At 43.0% G+C, this 14,658-nt stretch overlaps 1 protein-coding gene across 4 annotated transcripts in view; it reads right to left on the reverse strand.

Moving 5' to 3' along the window:
* Ttc27 (tetratricopeptide repeat domain 27) overlaps positions 1–14,658 on the reverse strand; it is a 133,704-nt gene that overhangs the window by 76,216 nt on the left and 42,830 nt on the right. For 3 of the 4 annotated variants that reach the window (XM_028873476.2, XM_028873472.2, XM_028873480.2), the window contains exon 10: positions 6,686–6,799. The exons of the other annotated variant lie outside the window; for it this stretch is intronic. In XM_028873476.2, coding sequence (XP_028729309.1) covers positions 6,686–6,799 — 114 coding nt within the window. The remainder of the gene's footprint in view (positions 1–6,685; positions 6,800–14,658) is intronic. 4 annotated transcript variants of the gene reach the window in all.

Below are 14,658 nucleotides of genomic sequence, written 5' to 3' on the forward strand. Positions count from 1 at the left end.
GTACTAACTACAGGCTTTTTCTAGTGTCAGACCCTGTTTTTTTTTTCTTGGTGGAGAAGTGGGGCTTCATGATAAGGTTTCTCTGTGTAGCACTGGCTGTCCTGGAATTCACTTTCTAGACCAGGCTGTTCTCGAACTCAGAGATTCATTTGCCTCTGCCTCCTGAGTACAGGGATTAAAGGGGTGCACTACCATGCCAGGCTTGGTATCAGAATTTCAATTGTGAATCATTGTTAGCTTTTTTCCCCACAATGATCAAGTTATTATTAACCCACCTTTCTTAATTTTCTGATTCTAACATAGAAAAAGCTGTTGTGTAGGATAACGCCTTTCCTGTACTTGAGGAGGGCAAGGCACCATGTGCCACACTCTCGCACACATTAGGATATGGAAGGTTGTTATACTGGTGTCTACTTCCAAGTTGTTTCAATTATTTACAAAATTAAAAATAAATTAAGGATCAACAATAAACTTCCTTAGAAGAAAGATAAGGACAGGAACACATCCTGACAAAATCCTCCACGGTTTGATGTGAAATGTCCCCCAAAGGTACGAGGGTCTGAACACTTGGTCCCCAGCTGCCGAGTGCACTATTGGGAGGCTGCAGAACCTTTGAGTCAAGAGCTCTAGCGGGCAGCAGCAGGTTACACCTGCCTTTAACTCTGATCTAGAATTCTCTGCATCCTGGTTGGCCAATGTGACTAGCCAAGCTGCCTCACGCTCCCACCAACACGGACTGAGCTGCCCTCACCAGGCCTCCCTGACATGATGAACTAAAATCTCCCAAACTGTGAGACAAAATAAATCCCGAGTTGCTGTTGTCGGGTATTTTACTACAGAGATGAGAACAGTAAGCAATGCAGAGCTAACCACAGAAGAGCTAACCTTAGAAGGCCAGCTCCTAAGGGCAGAGCAGCTCTGAGACCAGCTCTCTGCCATGTGCGAGGGAGGAGATCCGCTTGTTGGTTCAGCATCTCAGAGAGCGAGTTCACGTGTCGGAACAAACGCAGTAGCACACATCACTTCTTGGGCAGCCCAAGAGTCTATTCAATCAAACTCAGTCCGAACAAATTGAGACATAACCACACTCCTCAACCATCCTGACAAAGCTTCCTGGCCTTGCTTCACAGCAACTTAATAGCAAAAAGGTTGCATGCCTCTAGCCAGGGTTATTTCACTGAGGGAGGGAGGGACGGAGGCAGGGAAGGCAAAGAATGAACAGCAACTTCTGCCTGAAGACATATGGTCACAATACAAAAATAAAGATCACAGAATTCCTTCATGAAAAGAAAGCCTTTTTTAAAAAAAAAAAAAATCAGCATACCACATTTTCAAAAAGAAAAAGAAACTTTTACTTAATAATCTAAAATTTAAAAGTAACATCATACAATTAATTTACTAAGCCCCAGTTACATGTAAAATACTATTTTCAAACAAAATCCATGTTGTTTGATGATATGACAAGGTAACATTAAGCTACTCAGTAAGTAGTTCTTGGCTTATTAATCATCAATTTTCTGTGTGCATTTCAGGTACTCCTGGGTGACTTGTAGGTATCTGTGTCTGATGTACTCAGTCAGTGCTCTCTGAAACAGCAAAGACCACCACATGGAATAGAGTCAACATGCATCACATTGTCTAGAGCAGTGGTTCTCAACCTTCCCAATACTGCAAACCTTCAAAACAGTGCCTCATGTTATGTGACCCCCAACCATAAAATTATTTCATTGCTACTTAATAACAGTAGCAAAGTCATAGTTATGAATCGTAATGTAAATATCTGATGTGCAGAATATCTAATATACAATCTGTGGGGTCATGACCCACAGGTTGAGAATCACTGGTGTGAGCTGAATTGGCTCCACATGTGATAAAGATTAATTTAACACCTATCTACTTCTCTCCTACACAGAACATACTTCTTGCTGTCTTAAGCATGACATTTACCTAAGTAAAGCTTAGCTACCAAAATAACTAAAAACATTAAACTAATAGACAAAAACGGATGGTGGTATACTGCTATTCTCTCCACTGAGCTCAAAGGACTCTCTTTTTATTTGCTAAGTTCCAAGCCCATCCTAACCAAATCCTGTCATGGTTCGATGTGCAATGTCCTCCACAGGCCCACAGGTTTGAACACTTGGTCTCCAACTGGTGGTATCAGGGTGGGGGGGGTCTCTGAGACCAGGGACCTGGCTGGCAGCAGTGGGTGACTAAGTTAATTTCTAGGAAGTTCTGAAGCAACTCTACCATACTCAAACAAACTGGAATCCCCACAGGCACGGTCAATAGGAAAAGCCAGGCTGACGTTTACAATGACCTGAGCTCTCTTCCAGGTCCACCCACAAAGAAGTGATCGCGTAACCGCAGAGGCCTTCATCCATGAGAGGATTTTTAAAATACTTTCTGCATTTTCAGCCAATCTACAAGGATGGCTTCCTGAAGAAAGCTTTGGTAGAGTTACTGTTGTTTTAAAATTTTCTTCATTTTTGTAGCTTTATTTTATTTATGTACAAGATGTTTTGCCTTTCGTGTATTTATGTGCACTACTGGTGTGACTTGTGCCTGCAGAGCTCAGAAGGCATCAGAGCCCCTAAAACTAGGGCTCCAGATGGTTGTGATCCATCATGTGGGTGCAAGGAATCAAACCCAGGCCTCCGTAAGAGCAACAGGTGTTCTTAACCACTGAGTCATCCCTCCAGCCCCCAAGAGCTTTGTTTATTTCAGATATTTAAGGTAAGTCGGTTGTTAGCACCAGTCACCAATCACAAGTATCGGTATGTATACTTGCTGGGAGAAAAACCACATGTCCAAAAAGTGGGGTCTCCCCGTTACCCATAGGTAACCGTGACAGATCTCAAACTTGCTGAAATCCTCCCGACTCACTTTCCCAGAGGCTGGGAATACAGTACGTACCACTATACTTGGCTTGTTTTCAAGTCTTAATATTTCCATTTAAGGTCATTTCCCTTAAACTCACGCTAACAGCAAAGTATTTGTGCATATGGAGCTCCCACACCCCCACAATAACAATGCCCACATCCCCAGAAACTAGTTTCATGGGTCAGAGGGTGTCTCTATGGAATGGGCCTAGAAGAATGAAACCCCAGACTGTAAAGAATTGTCTCTTCCTTTGGTACCATCTTCAGTAAAGACTTTCCCAGAAAAACCTACAGAAGATCAAGACTAAAATTTAACGTTAGCACAGGGAATAATTAGTACGTAAGCCAACTCTGCACAAGGTCTGGTATGATTTAGACTTGGTGCGCTTGCATCGGAAAGTACGGGCATACATCTTCAAAGGAGCAGTGCTGGTCCCAGGGGGCCTCCCTGTCACTGAAGCAATCCATTCTCACTAGAAGTATATCAAAGTGTCTGTGGACCTTCTGAAGGCCAAGCAGAGACTAGCTGATGATCTGAAAGGGCTGACTGATCACGCGCTAGCGCACCTTTGATTTGCTTCTTGTGCGATCTCTGTACATGTCTGGGTGTACAGGATAGGACTTATTTAAAGAATTTAAAATATGTACTTAAACAAATATAGCAACAGCTGGATGGAACAGCTATTTTTTGACAGGAGCCTGAAGTCGACAGTGATTTACAAACCGAGCAGTCAAACAGATTGCCGCTTCAGACTCTCAAGGATAATAAAATTCCCCAAGGGAAGGAGAAATTAGAATTAAAATTTACTAAGTTTCAACAACATCCTTAAACCTATGCTGAACCAGTACTACATAATAACTAGCCAATGGCACCTGAGAGAAATAAAATCCAGGTCAAAGCCCCAGGACTGTGGAGCAGGCGAACTGACCCGGCAGCTTCTAATTATTATCTCATCTCTACACGAACAACCCAGACTGAAATGAAAAGCAGCTTCTTGCAGAAGAAACACAGAAAACTGTACTTGACCATTCTTTACTGCACTCAAAGCCCCTAACACAAGAATCAGGACCTGCCCTAGTCAGCAACATGCTCAGCCACTGTGCAGGAAGTGTGCTTCCATGTCATTATGATCACTCAATAGTTACCATAGTGAGCTGTATGGAACAAGACTGAAGACTCACACAGGAGTACTCATAACTACAGCCATCCAAAACTTGACAAAGATGTCAAAGAAACAAACACTGGAGAAAAGGCAGAATCTTCAGCAAACAGTGCTGGGAGGACTGGACATCCACATGAAGAAGAGTGAAATTAGCCCATGTCTATGACCTTGTACAAAAACACTCAAACTGCTAGAAGAAAACACGTATAGGAAAAGATTTGCTGGATAGGACTCCACTTGCCCAGGAATGAAGGCTGGCAGTTGACAAATGAGACCTCGCTAAAATAAAATTCTTCTGCTCAGATAAAGAAACAAGCAAGCAAGCAAAGAGGAAAACCACAGAGAGGGAGAAAATCTTCGCCCATTATCATACGACAGAATATATAAAGAACTTTAAAAAGCGAAACAACTTATTCAAAAATTGGCCTTGGGACCTGAATAAAGTTTTCAAAATAAAGAAACAAAAATAGCTAAGAAATACCTCAAAAAATTGATTCTGATGAGGAAGAGAAAGCTGAATGACAATATAAAAAGTTACACTCTACATTTTTTTTTAAAGTAGAGTACAACTACTGTCTTAGTCACTGTTCTATTGTTGTGAAGAGACACCATGACCAAGGCAACTATTAGAAGAGAGAGCATTTACTCGGGGTCTGGCCTACACTTTCAGAGGTTTAGTCCATTATCATCATGGCAGGAAGCACAGCAGCACCCAGGCTGACACTGGAACAAGAGTTGAGAACTACATCCTGATCTGTAGGCAGAGAGAGAGAAAGAAAGAGACTTTGGCCTTGACAGGGGCTTCTGAAACCTCAAAGCCCACCCCCAGCGACAAACTTCCTCCAATAAGGCCACACCTCCTAATCCTTCTAATGCTTTCAAACAGTGCCACTCCCTAGTGACTAAGCATCCGAACATATGACCCTATGAGGGCCATTCTTATTCAAACCACCAGGGCATGGACAGCTGTGATTCCATGATAATATACTCAGCTAAAAACCTTAGACATTCCAGTGAACAGGGCTTCCACAAGCACTGACCTGATCCTCACTCAGTAACCTGAAGAGGCAACTGTAGCTTGAGTTTTCCTACCTGGCCCACAGTCAGGACAAATCTTTGTCACCTGCCAGTCCCACAGCCACTCAGACCCAACCAAGTAAACATAGAGACTTATATTGCTTACAAACTGTATGGCTGTGGCAGGCTTTTTGCTAACTGTTCTTATAGCTTAAATTACTCCATTTCTATACATCTATACCTTGCCACGTGGCTCGTGGCTTACCAGCATCTTCACAGACTGCTTGTCATGGCGGCAGCTGGCAGTGTCTCCCTCTCTGCCTTCCTGTTCCAATTCTCCTCTCTGTTAGTCCCGCCTATACTTCCTGCCTGGCCACTGGCCAATCAGTGTTTTATTCATTGACTAATCAGAGCAATTTAACATACAGACCATCCCACAGCAGGCAACAATACTCAGCCTAGATGATTTCATGGGATAGACTTTTTAACAGTTTGTCCTGAGTTTATAATTCCCCTGTCTCTTGTGGCTTTTAGAATCTTTGGTTATTTAACTCCATGCATGATGCAACATTTTCTTCTTAATTCTGGCACCTGTCACTTAAAAGTCCTTAAAGAACCTGTTGTTGCAGCCCTCAATGTAACTGCCCATAACTAAGTTACAGCCCATACAGACTGGACGAGTCACCTGACTTCAGAACACCTGCATTCCTTCCACAGGACTAGGACGTGATTGAGCCTTTCCCTTAGAGCCCTTCTGGCCTCCTTACCATCCCACTCAACTTCAGTAGTTCATCATTTAGCACTATACAGTGTTGGAAGAAAACCAGTCTTTACAGAAATTAAGACATGTTTAATTAAAAAAAATCGTTTTACATATACATTTGTTATTTTAAATCATTTCCTTACTCTTGAGAGATGCAGTAATTTCAACAAACACTGAGTACCACACTGTGAATCAGAGGAACTGGCAGAAGTTCAGAGTATGAGCTAAGGGCTCCACAAAGACATAAATTAGACAAACCATGGACTCATCCTGTCACATGATTTGGCTAAGTTCCAAATTTGGGAATTGGGGAAATAGAAAGATTTCCCCCCTAAAGTACGCCCAGCAGAGGCAGGACTAACAGCTCCCTCATTCTGTTCCTCGGGTAGAAATGTCCACCTCTCTTGAAAAGGTGGCACAGGCTGAGAAGATGAGGAGCCCCCAAACACAGGAAGGCCTAAGGAAGAACAGACCCGGCAACAGAAATCTACGCTCCCCACTCAAAGTGCATTCTCACCACCTGACGCCAAAACCAATATTCAAAACCCAAGCTGGGCACGGCAGCCCATGCCAACCCCAGCACTTGGAAGGTGACTAGATCAGGAGTTCATTCTCGGCTGCACAGTGCGTTTGAGGCCAGCATGGACAGAGAGGAGATTCGGGATTACAGGGGTTAAATGCTGAGGTCACAGAGCTACAGAGTAGAGACCAAGCTGAGCTTTGCACCAAACCACACTCTAGAAGCTGTAACCCAAGGAGTAGCAAGATGTGAGTGAGCAGACGCCAGCTCACTCTCGCTTGTGCCACACGCACACACACTTGTCCCAGCAACCGAGGGAGGGCGAGGGTCACCACGGTACCTGCGTCTGCCTCAGGGCCCGCTCCACTCTCCGCGTGCTTCCTCTCTCAAGCTTTGTCCGCAGGATCAAGGCGGACGTCTGAACGGCCCAGAACTTCGGTTGTGAAAGCAAACACTGATGGGAGGAGGGAGGGCAGAGAAAGAAGGGGTAAGCCAGATACAACTCTTAGAGTTGCCCCCAACCCCCAAAATCACATACCGATACACGCAGATTTGACAACCTAAGCAAACGAGAGAGAGAGAGAGAGAGAGAGAGAGAGAGAGAGAGAGAGAGAGAGAAGAGAAGAGAAGAGAAGAGAAGAGAAGAGAAGAGAAGAGAAGAGAGGGGATGCTCTCATCTTTTTTCAACTCACATTATAGAACATTATTTTAAACTTGGAGAATCCTTTTAGCTGTGGTTAGAGTCCTCCATGTTAGATGTCCTAACTTCAGGCAAAATGCTTTCTTCAAAGGGACATCCTAAGAAAACTCACCTACAATGAGACTTAAAATATGCACATACTGAGACCTAACCCCAGAGAAAGCCACACCAGTCCTCAGACAGGACTCAGGCAGAAACTTGAACTAGAACAGTGAAAGTTTGGGGGAAACAAAGTGTACAGTGGTAAATGGGGACTGCTTGGCATAATGGGCACACTTTAATGCATCCATTTAATGCACACATTTAATCCCTGAGTGGGCATTCCAACAACAACCTTCATTAAGGCTCATTACAGAGAAAGGGGCTTGTTTATCTGTCTGAAAGTTGATGCCATCCCTCACTGCTGTGTGTTGGTTGTTTCTAAACAAGCATTTGCTTGTCTCTAGAAGTCAGGTATGGAAAGCTCCTAGTCAGAATCCAATTAGTCATTCACATCCTGGCTGCTTATTAGGAGCACCTGGGAAGCTTGTAGAATTTTAAAAGTAAATCAGTTTCAAGAAGAAGAGGATCTGGGCATCCTTATTTTTTTTTTAAATGCTCCACAGGTAATGCTTAAGTGCAGCCAACTTTAAGAACTATTAGGTAAAAATAATACAAGTTTGTCTCTGGTCAAATTTATCCATTAACTCACAGTGTTCATTAAAGGCTAGCATGAAGACCGTCAACGAAATATTAGTGGCACCAAAGTCCCTAGAACTCCTCACTGCCCCGTGTCCAGCTGGCTCACACGCTCACTCACTCACTCACTCACTCGCTTGCTCACAGGATCTGCCTGCCTCTAGAGGCACCTGCTTTCTCCACTCACCACTCACCCTATCCATGAGCGGCTTTGCCTTTTATTTCCTTTCATTAAAAATTAAAAATAATAACTTTTTATGTTAGCATACAAATAATGGGATTCACCAGAGTGGTTGCACACACGTGTGCAATTACAGTGATTCCCCTTGGTCGCTGCCCCACAGCTCTCCCCCGTGGCCCCATCCTTTGGCTGCCTCCCTTCCTTCCCCAAGACACCCCCCTTCTGCCTTCTCATCAAGTCTATCTCATCACTCTCCTCCACCCCTCCCTAAGGCTCCCTCCCTTCTCACGATCCTCCTTTGAGTTCCCAGACACCTTAATCTAGACCAGTCTCCCTACGATGAAGAAAACGAAGACAACAGCAAAAGACGACAGTAGTATTCTGTCCCAAGCAACGCTCTGTCATTTGATAAGATTTTCCAAATGATTATGCACATTCAAGTGAATAATTTAAGATAATTATCATTCAGAAATTGATGATACTACCAAGTCAGAACTAAAGAACAGAGTAACATTTAAAAAAAAATTTCATGCAAGAACCTGAGAGAGGGGACAGAGACACAGAAATGCACGAAGAGAGGGAAAAAGGGATGAGGTCTTTCTGAAGTTTGCTTGTTAATGCACCTGAGCCCTCGCTCTGTGCAGGAACTGTTCACAGCAGCTGGACAAGTCAGCAGTCTCTGCACCCAGAAAGCTCCTGCAGGTCCTAAGGCAATGTCTTATTAAATAATTTTCTTCTAAACTCACTTTTGTAACTAAAATGTTTTATCTATTGCTTGAAATATAATTTCTAAGAAAAATGTATAACCTTCTTCTGTTAGCTTCCATTAGCAATCCTACAAAGAGAATGCATTTACCAAGCATAAACAGGAATATTTATCACTGAATGCATTACCAAGCATAAACAGGAATATACCATGAATGACGAAAAAGGAGACATTTAAAGATGAATTCCAAGGGTATATCAGTGCTGAGAATTGAACTCTGTGCCTTATGCATGCAAGGCGAGCATTTTACCACTGAGCCACATCCTAGTCAGAAAAGGAATCCTTTAAAACACACAACACTATTTGGCAGAAGATTTTGTTATTAGACGTGCTCTCCAGAATTCTCAGAGGAAAGAACTCTTCTCAGTAGGTGTATCTGCGAACCTGGCTCTACACCCATAGTCAGTGGCACTGCCAACTGAATTTCTTTTCATCCCATTACTGAGGTTACGATTACTGTAAACTCACAGTAACGAGACAGAAGAGAGCACACACAGTAGGAAGAGGCTTCCAAATCAGCCAAGCCCTGGGAAGTTGTTTCCTCCTCTCTAAAATGAGACCCCCACACTTCTCAGAAGTGTGAACCTGAAATAAATATGAACAGTGGGGCTTCGGAAACCTACGAGAGCAGCCCCTCTGAGAGGCACTTCTAGACCCCACGGCCTCTCTTCCTATGCTCTTAGCTAAAGTGCAGAAAGTCACCCCCCTCCCAACCGCTCCATCAGTTTGCCAACAAGAACAGTGTGTGCAGAACAGAGAGGCTCGGGGATGCACCCACTCAATGGTTTACACACCATAGGCTTGAGGACAGAGCTCTGCCTTTGACGTTCATGTGCTGTTCAAGAAAAACATTCCCACTAAACACTGAAAGCAGAATGCCATCTGACAAATGAATGTTTCAAAGGCTTTGAAAGAGGGATGGAGCAGACATGGTGGAAGTGAAGAAGGTGATTCCCCTCCCAAGAGGAAACTGCAAACTGTAGACAGCATATCGCAGGAAGCACTGCCATGAGGTAAGAATCACTCCTAAACCGGGCAGTGGTGGCGCAGTCACTCTATAGGGGAAGTTTCACAGGCCCCACCCCTAAATGAAGAGTCATAGGCACTCAGTGTCTGCCATGAGAAAGAGAAATCAGATGACCCCGACAGGCTATCCAATCCCAAGTAGTCACCCTAAAGACATGTACATAGGAGCAACACTAAACAGACTCAGTAGGTTGTACATGATGCGTATGTACATATACATAACAATAATAATTAATGAACAGGTCATGAATTTGAGAGGGAGCTAGGGGCACAGAAAGAGTTGGAATGAGGAGGAGAATATAAATGATATACAGTACTTACATAAATGATTACAGTAATTTATGGAATTCTCAAAGTTACTAATAAAAACCACAACAACAACAAAACCCACCCAGATTATGGGGGTATGTCTTAGCAGTACAACATTTGCACAGCATACCCAAGGCCCCAAATTCAATCCCCAGAGGTGGAGGGGGGGGAATTAAATTTAAACTTGAAGCTCACAAATGTTTTTATAGCATTCCCTAGCTAGCACTTGGAATATTCTCGAGCAAGGATCCAGTCCTGTAAACGACAAGTAGCTGCTGCTGTGAACGATGTTTATTACTATAAATCAGATCATCTGCAGCTTAAGCACGCACTGTGGAGTAGCCCAGAAATTTAAACTCATTTTTCTTTAAGACAGTATGTTCTTACAAGCTGCTTGAAAACCAATCTATCCTGAACTGGCACAAAACAGGAAAACATACTGACACTGACCTGGGTACCTGTCCAAACTCTGCATTAGCTCCCTTGAGAAAGATGTCTGCCACTTTTAGAGCTCATTTTCTCATCCAAATGATGGTAGGACCTCATCTAAGAATGCTTTCAGCTCTGAAAAATGTGTTTTTCTAAAATTCTGTTCTGTGGCAAATGACAATACAGAAAGGTTCCAAATAACTTACGATGCTTTGTAAAGGGACCAGTTGGTAGAGTGCTGGCCTAGCACCCACGATGCTGTATCTGAGCTGCAGCATCACATAAACAAGAATGACAGCACACATCTGCACTCCTAGCACCCAGGAGGCAGAAGGGTTGGGAGTTCAAGGCCAGCCCAAGTTACATGAGACCCTGTCTCAAAACCAAATTCTTCTCTAAACTAGCCTGAGTCCCTCTACTTTGCCAGTCATTGCTTATGCACCTGTTAATGAGTGGAATCAAAGACTAAGATGTCGTAGTTATAAGGGGGGGAAATGGATAAAATTTAGCTGACTTTACATTTATGCCATGTCCAAAATCCCAATACCACCATAAACCCATGCTTTCCTCTATGAATTTTGTTTTTTTGTATCCTGAAGTAAGCTGAATTCAATTATTTTGGGTTTCACATATACTGACTATCTCATAGAGTTCATTAGTGTTCAAAAGAAGTGGTAGAAATAGTGGAGAAAAGCTACTTGTTCAAGTACCCAAAACGGTAAAGATACGGATTTTACAATTGTGAACTGGCTCAGAGGCTGGGCATGTAACTCAGTGGCTTGTGATGCGTGAGCCTTGGGTTCAGTCCCTATTCCCGAAACAAACACTCGCTATTCATATAGTCCAGTTTATCATTTTGATGCTTAGAACTTTATTAGCCTGCTCAGCTCTCCTAAGGTCTCCTGCACTTTACCTCTCTGGCTTTAGTTTGGCCTTTTATTTTTATATAGTAGGTCTGTCTGCATTGATGTATTTTTTTTTTAATGTGGTATGGTCTGGGGTTAGATACCTGCTCTGTATGGACGTAGAAATTATCCAAGGTCACTGACAGACAATGCCTCCTCTGAGACAAGCCTGGTGAACCACATCCAAATGGCTCTCTTCTGGACCATCTGCCCCACTGGCTGCTCCGCATCTCCTTGTGTCTTTATTCAGTATTTCCTAGGCTTTGAAGTGCATACAAACAGTCAGAGGGCATGCTGCAGACTCCTGGGCCTCAGCCCCAAAGTGCTCTATCAGCCTGTTTCAGGGTGGAGCCAGAAGACTCTCAGGGCTCACAGCTGGTACTCCGATCGATTGCCACTCAAACGCCAAACTGGTAAGTACTGCCTCAATCAGTATAGCTTCATACAGTGAGAGTCTTCCAGCTCTCCTCCTAACTGCCTAAGAAATTCTTCACTCTTGGCCTTTCTGTATAAATTGAAAATTAGCTTTTGAAAAAGTCACCTTTAGCCAGGTGGTGGCAGCCATTAATCTCAGCACTCAGGAAGCGGATCTCTGTGAGTTGGAGGCCAGCCTAGTCTACAGAGTGAGATCCAGGACAGGCACCAAAACTACACAGAGAAACCCTTTCTCAAAAAAAAAAAAAAAAGGAAAAAAAAGAAAAGAAAAAGTCACCTTTAGTTCTACCACACACATTTAAAAAAAGAAAACAACAGCAAAATCCAACTGCTGGAATTTTGTCAGGAACTGCACTTATCGGCTAATGTGGAGAGGCCTGAAAGTGTTAAATACTGAGTCACCCATGAACAAATGTGTGCCTCCTTTCATTTAACGTCTCAGTAATGGTCTACAGATTTTAGTACTGAGATCTTACCGATCTTTTGGTAAATACATTTCTAGGAATATGATGGGTTTTGACACTTTTACAGATCTTTTCTTCTCTCTTTTTACTTTTCTTAAATTATGATATAAATACACAGAACATAAAATTCATCACCAAACCAGCTTTTAAACACACAGTTCAGTAATGTTAAGTATATTCACTTTGCCAGGTGATGGGTAGCACCCGCCTTTAATCCCAGCACTTAGAGGCAGAGGCAGACAGATCTCTGTGAGTTCTAGGTCAGCCTGGTCTACAGAGTTAATTCCAGAACAGCCATCACTACACAGAGAAACCTTGTCTCAAGAAACAAACAAACAAAAAAAGTATATTCACTTTGTTGTGCAACCAATCTCCAGATGTTTTTTTTTTTTTTTAATCTGCAACTCTAGTCTACATTAAATAACAGCTCCCCATTTCTTCCCTCTTCTAAGGCTGAATAACCAGCATTCTACTTCTTGGCCCTATGGACTTGACCACTCTTGGTACCTAAGGCAAGCAGAATCAAGCTACTGCAAATGGTATCTTGGAAAAAATATAGGAGTATAAAAAATAAATCTTCCAGAGGACCCAGGTTCAATTCCCAGCACCCACATGGCAGCTCACAACTGTCTGTAACTCCAAGATCTGAAACCCTCACACAGACATGCATGCAGGCAAAAGACCAATGCAAATAAAATAAAAACAAATAAATTACTTTTAAAAATAAATAAGTAAATAATCCTACTTTAGCAATTTGAATACATACCACCTCATTAAATTACTAGTATTGCCTAAAAATCCAAATGTAGTTTGAAACAAATTACATTTTGTGTCCAACAAGTGTCACTGTTAGGAAGAAGTAAGGCACAGCTACAGACAAATCTTAGTCTGTCTGGAACCCCATACAAATCTTAGTCTGTCTGGAACCCCATACAAATCTTAGTCTGTCTGGAACCCCATACAAATCTTAGTCTGTCTGGAACCCCATACAAATCTTAGTCTGTTTGGAACCCCATACATGTAGATGAGCTGGAACTTCTTCCGCTTTTGCTTGTAAAAAGAGACCAGAAACCACTTACTGAGATTCACATGTGCGTGCTATTTCAAACACGCACTCTCTCTCATTCTCAACTTCTACTAACCAAAGTATTCGGAGTCATTCATTGGACCAGTAGGCTTTAGCATGTGTACTATTTTCATAAGCTCTTCATGTTTTTATTTCTGTGGATACCGAACCACTAAGAGCTACAGTCCTAGCTGTTTCTAGTCACAATGGTTTACAGCGAAAGAACGAGTTCACTTCAGCAATCTCTGATAAGAAGTGTGAAGAGACACCCTGAGAACAGGAGGGAGGCACTCACTACAAACATGGAGAGGATCTACGGCCAGCTCGGAGTGCTTACTCCCTTTGAGGCACCATCTGAGCAAAGGCCTAACTGCCCCAAATGAAACTGTCAGTGAGGTGGGGGGAGGGCTCCACTGGTAAAAGTGACTTCTGTGGGAGCCTGACAGCCTGAGGTCGGTCCCCAGAACCCACGGTGAAAGGAGAAGTGACTCCTGGGAGCTGTCCTCTGATTCCAAGAATGTGCTCACACACGTGTGCATGCCCACATACACACACACTAATAATGAAAAAGTTTAAAAAGCCAGTGAGCACCACTTGAACTCAGGCTATGCAACAAAAGTTCCTTATGTGTGTAGAGGATATAACTGTACTTATTTTATTCAGCTAACAATTTCCTACCACCTGCAACATTCTTTCTCTCATGCCTGAGACAAGCAACAAGAATTTTAGCACTATCAGAGAGGATCTGGAGTACCGTTTCCATTAAAAACGTTTCCATTAAAAAAAAAGGGTGATTCCTTTTCACCCTTCTAACTGTGCGTTTTGAATACTCTTCCAAAGGTCACTAGGACCTTTATTCAACTGACAGGAAGTCTAGGCCTTTGAACACAAAGGAGCTTTTGGACAGCTGCTTTTTCCACAGGTAAATCAAAGCCAGCTCTGAGCTCTCTTTGTTGGGTCCATGATTACTTGGTCACATTACGCCAAAGGGAAGATGCCCACCCAGGTCAGGCTGACCGATGCAAAGAACAAAGAAATGCTATTAAAAGCAGAACTATCTCCCGCCTTAAAAAGAATATTTATTAAAGTTAGTACCCAGAGCCAATAAGTTTAAAATTCCTAGTTTAAGCTGTAAATTGTTCCCAGGAAAAATGGAACAGCAGACCAAACCCTCTTCCTTTGCTGTGAGAACACTTCAAAAGTCTGTCCTGAGCCTGATTTTCCTTCCTACTCACTGACCCTGCCAGTGTGGCTGAAGACTGCACTTGGACTTGACTTGCCCATCCTCTGCCTCCAACACATGGCACCGTCAAAACTCTGTCTGCTTGTCACGGCCAGCCTCAAAGCCTGCCCT

Source organism: Peromyscus leucopus, chromosome 22 (genome assembly GCF_004664715.2).
Source record: "Peromyscus leucopus breed LL Stock chromosome 22, UCI_PerLeu_2.1, whole genome shotgun sequence".
In the NCBI taxonomy this organism is placed as follows: domain Eukaryota; kingdom Metazoa; phylum Chordata; class Mammalia; order Rodentia; family Cricetidae; genus Peromyscus; species Peromyscus leucopus.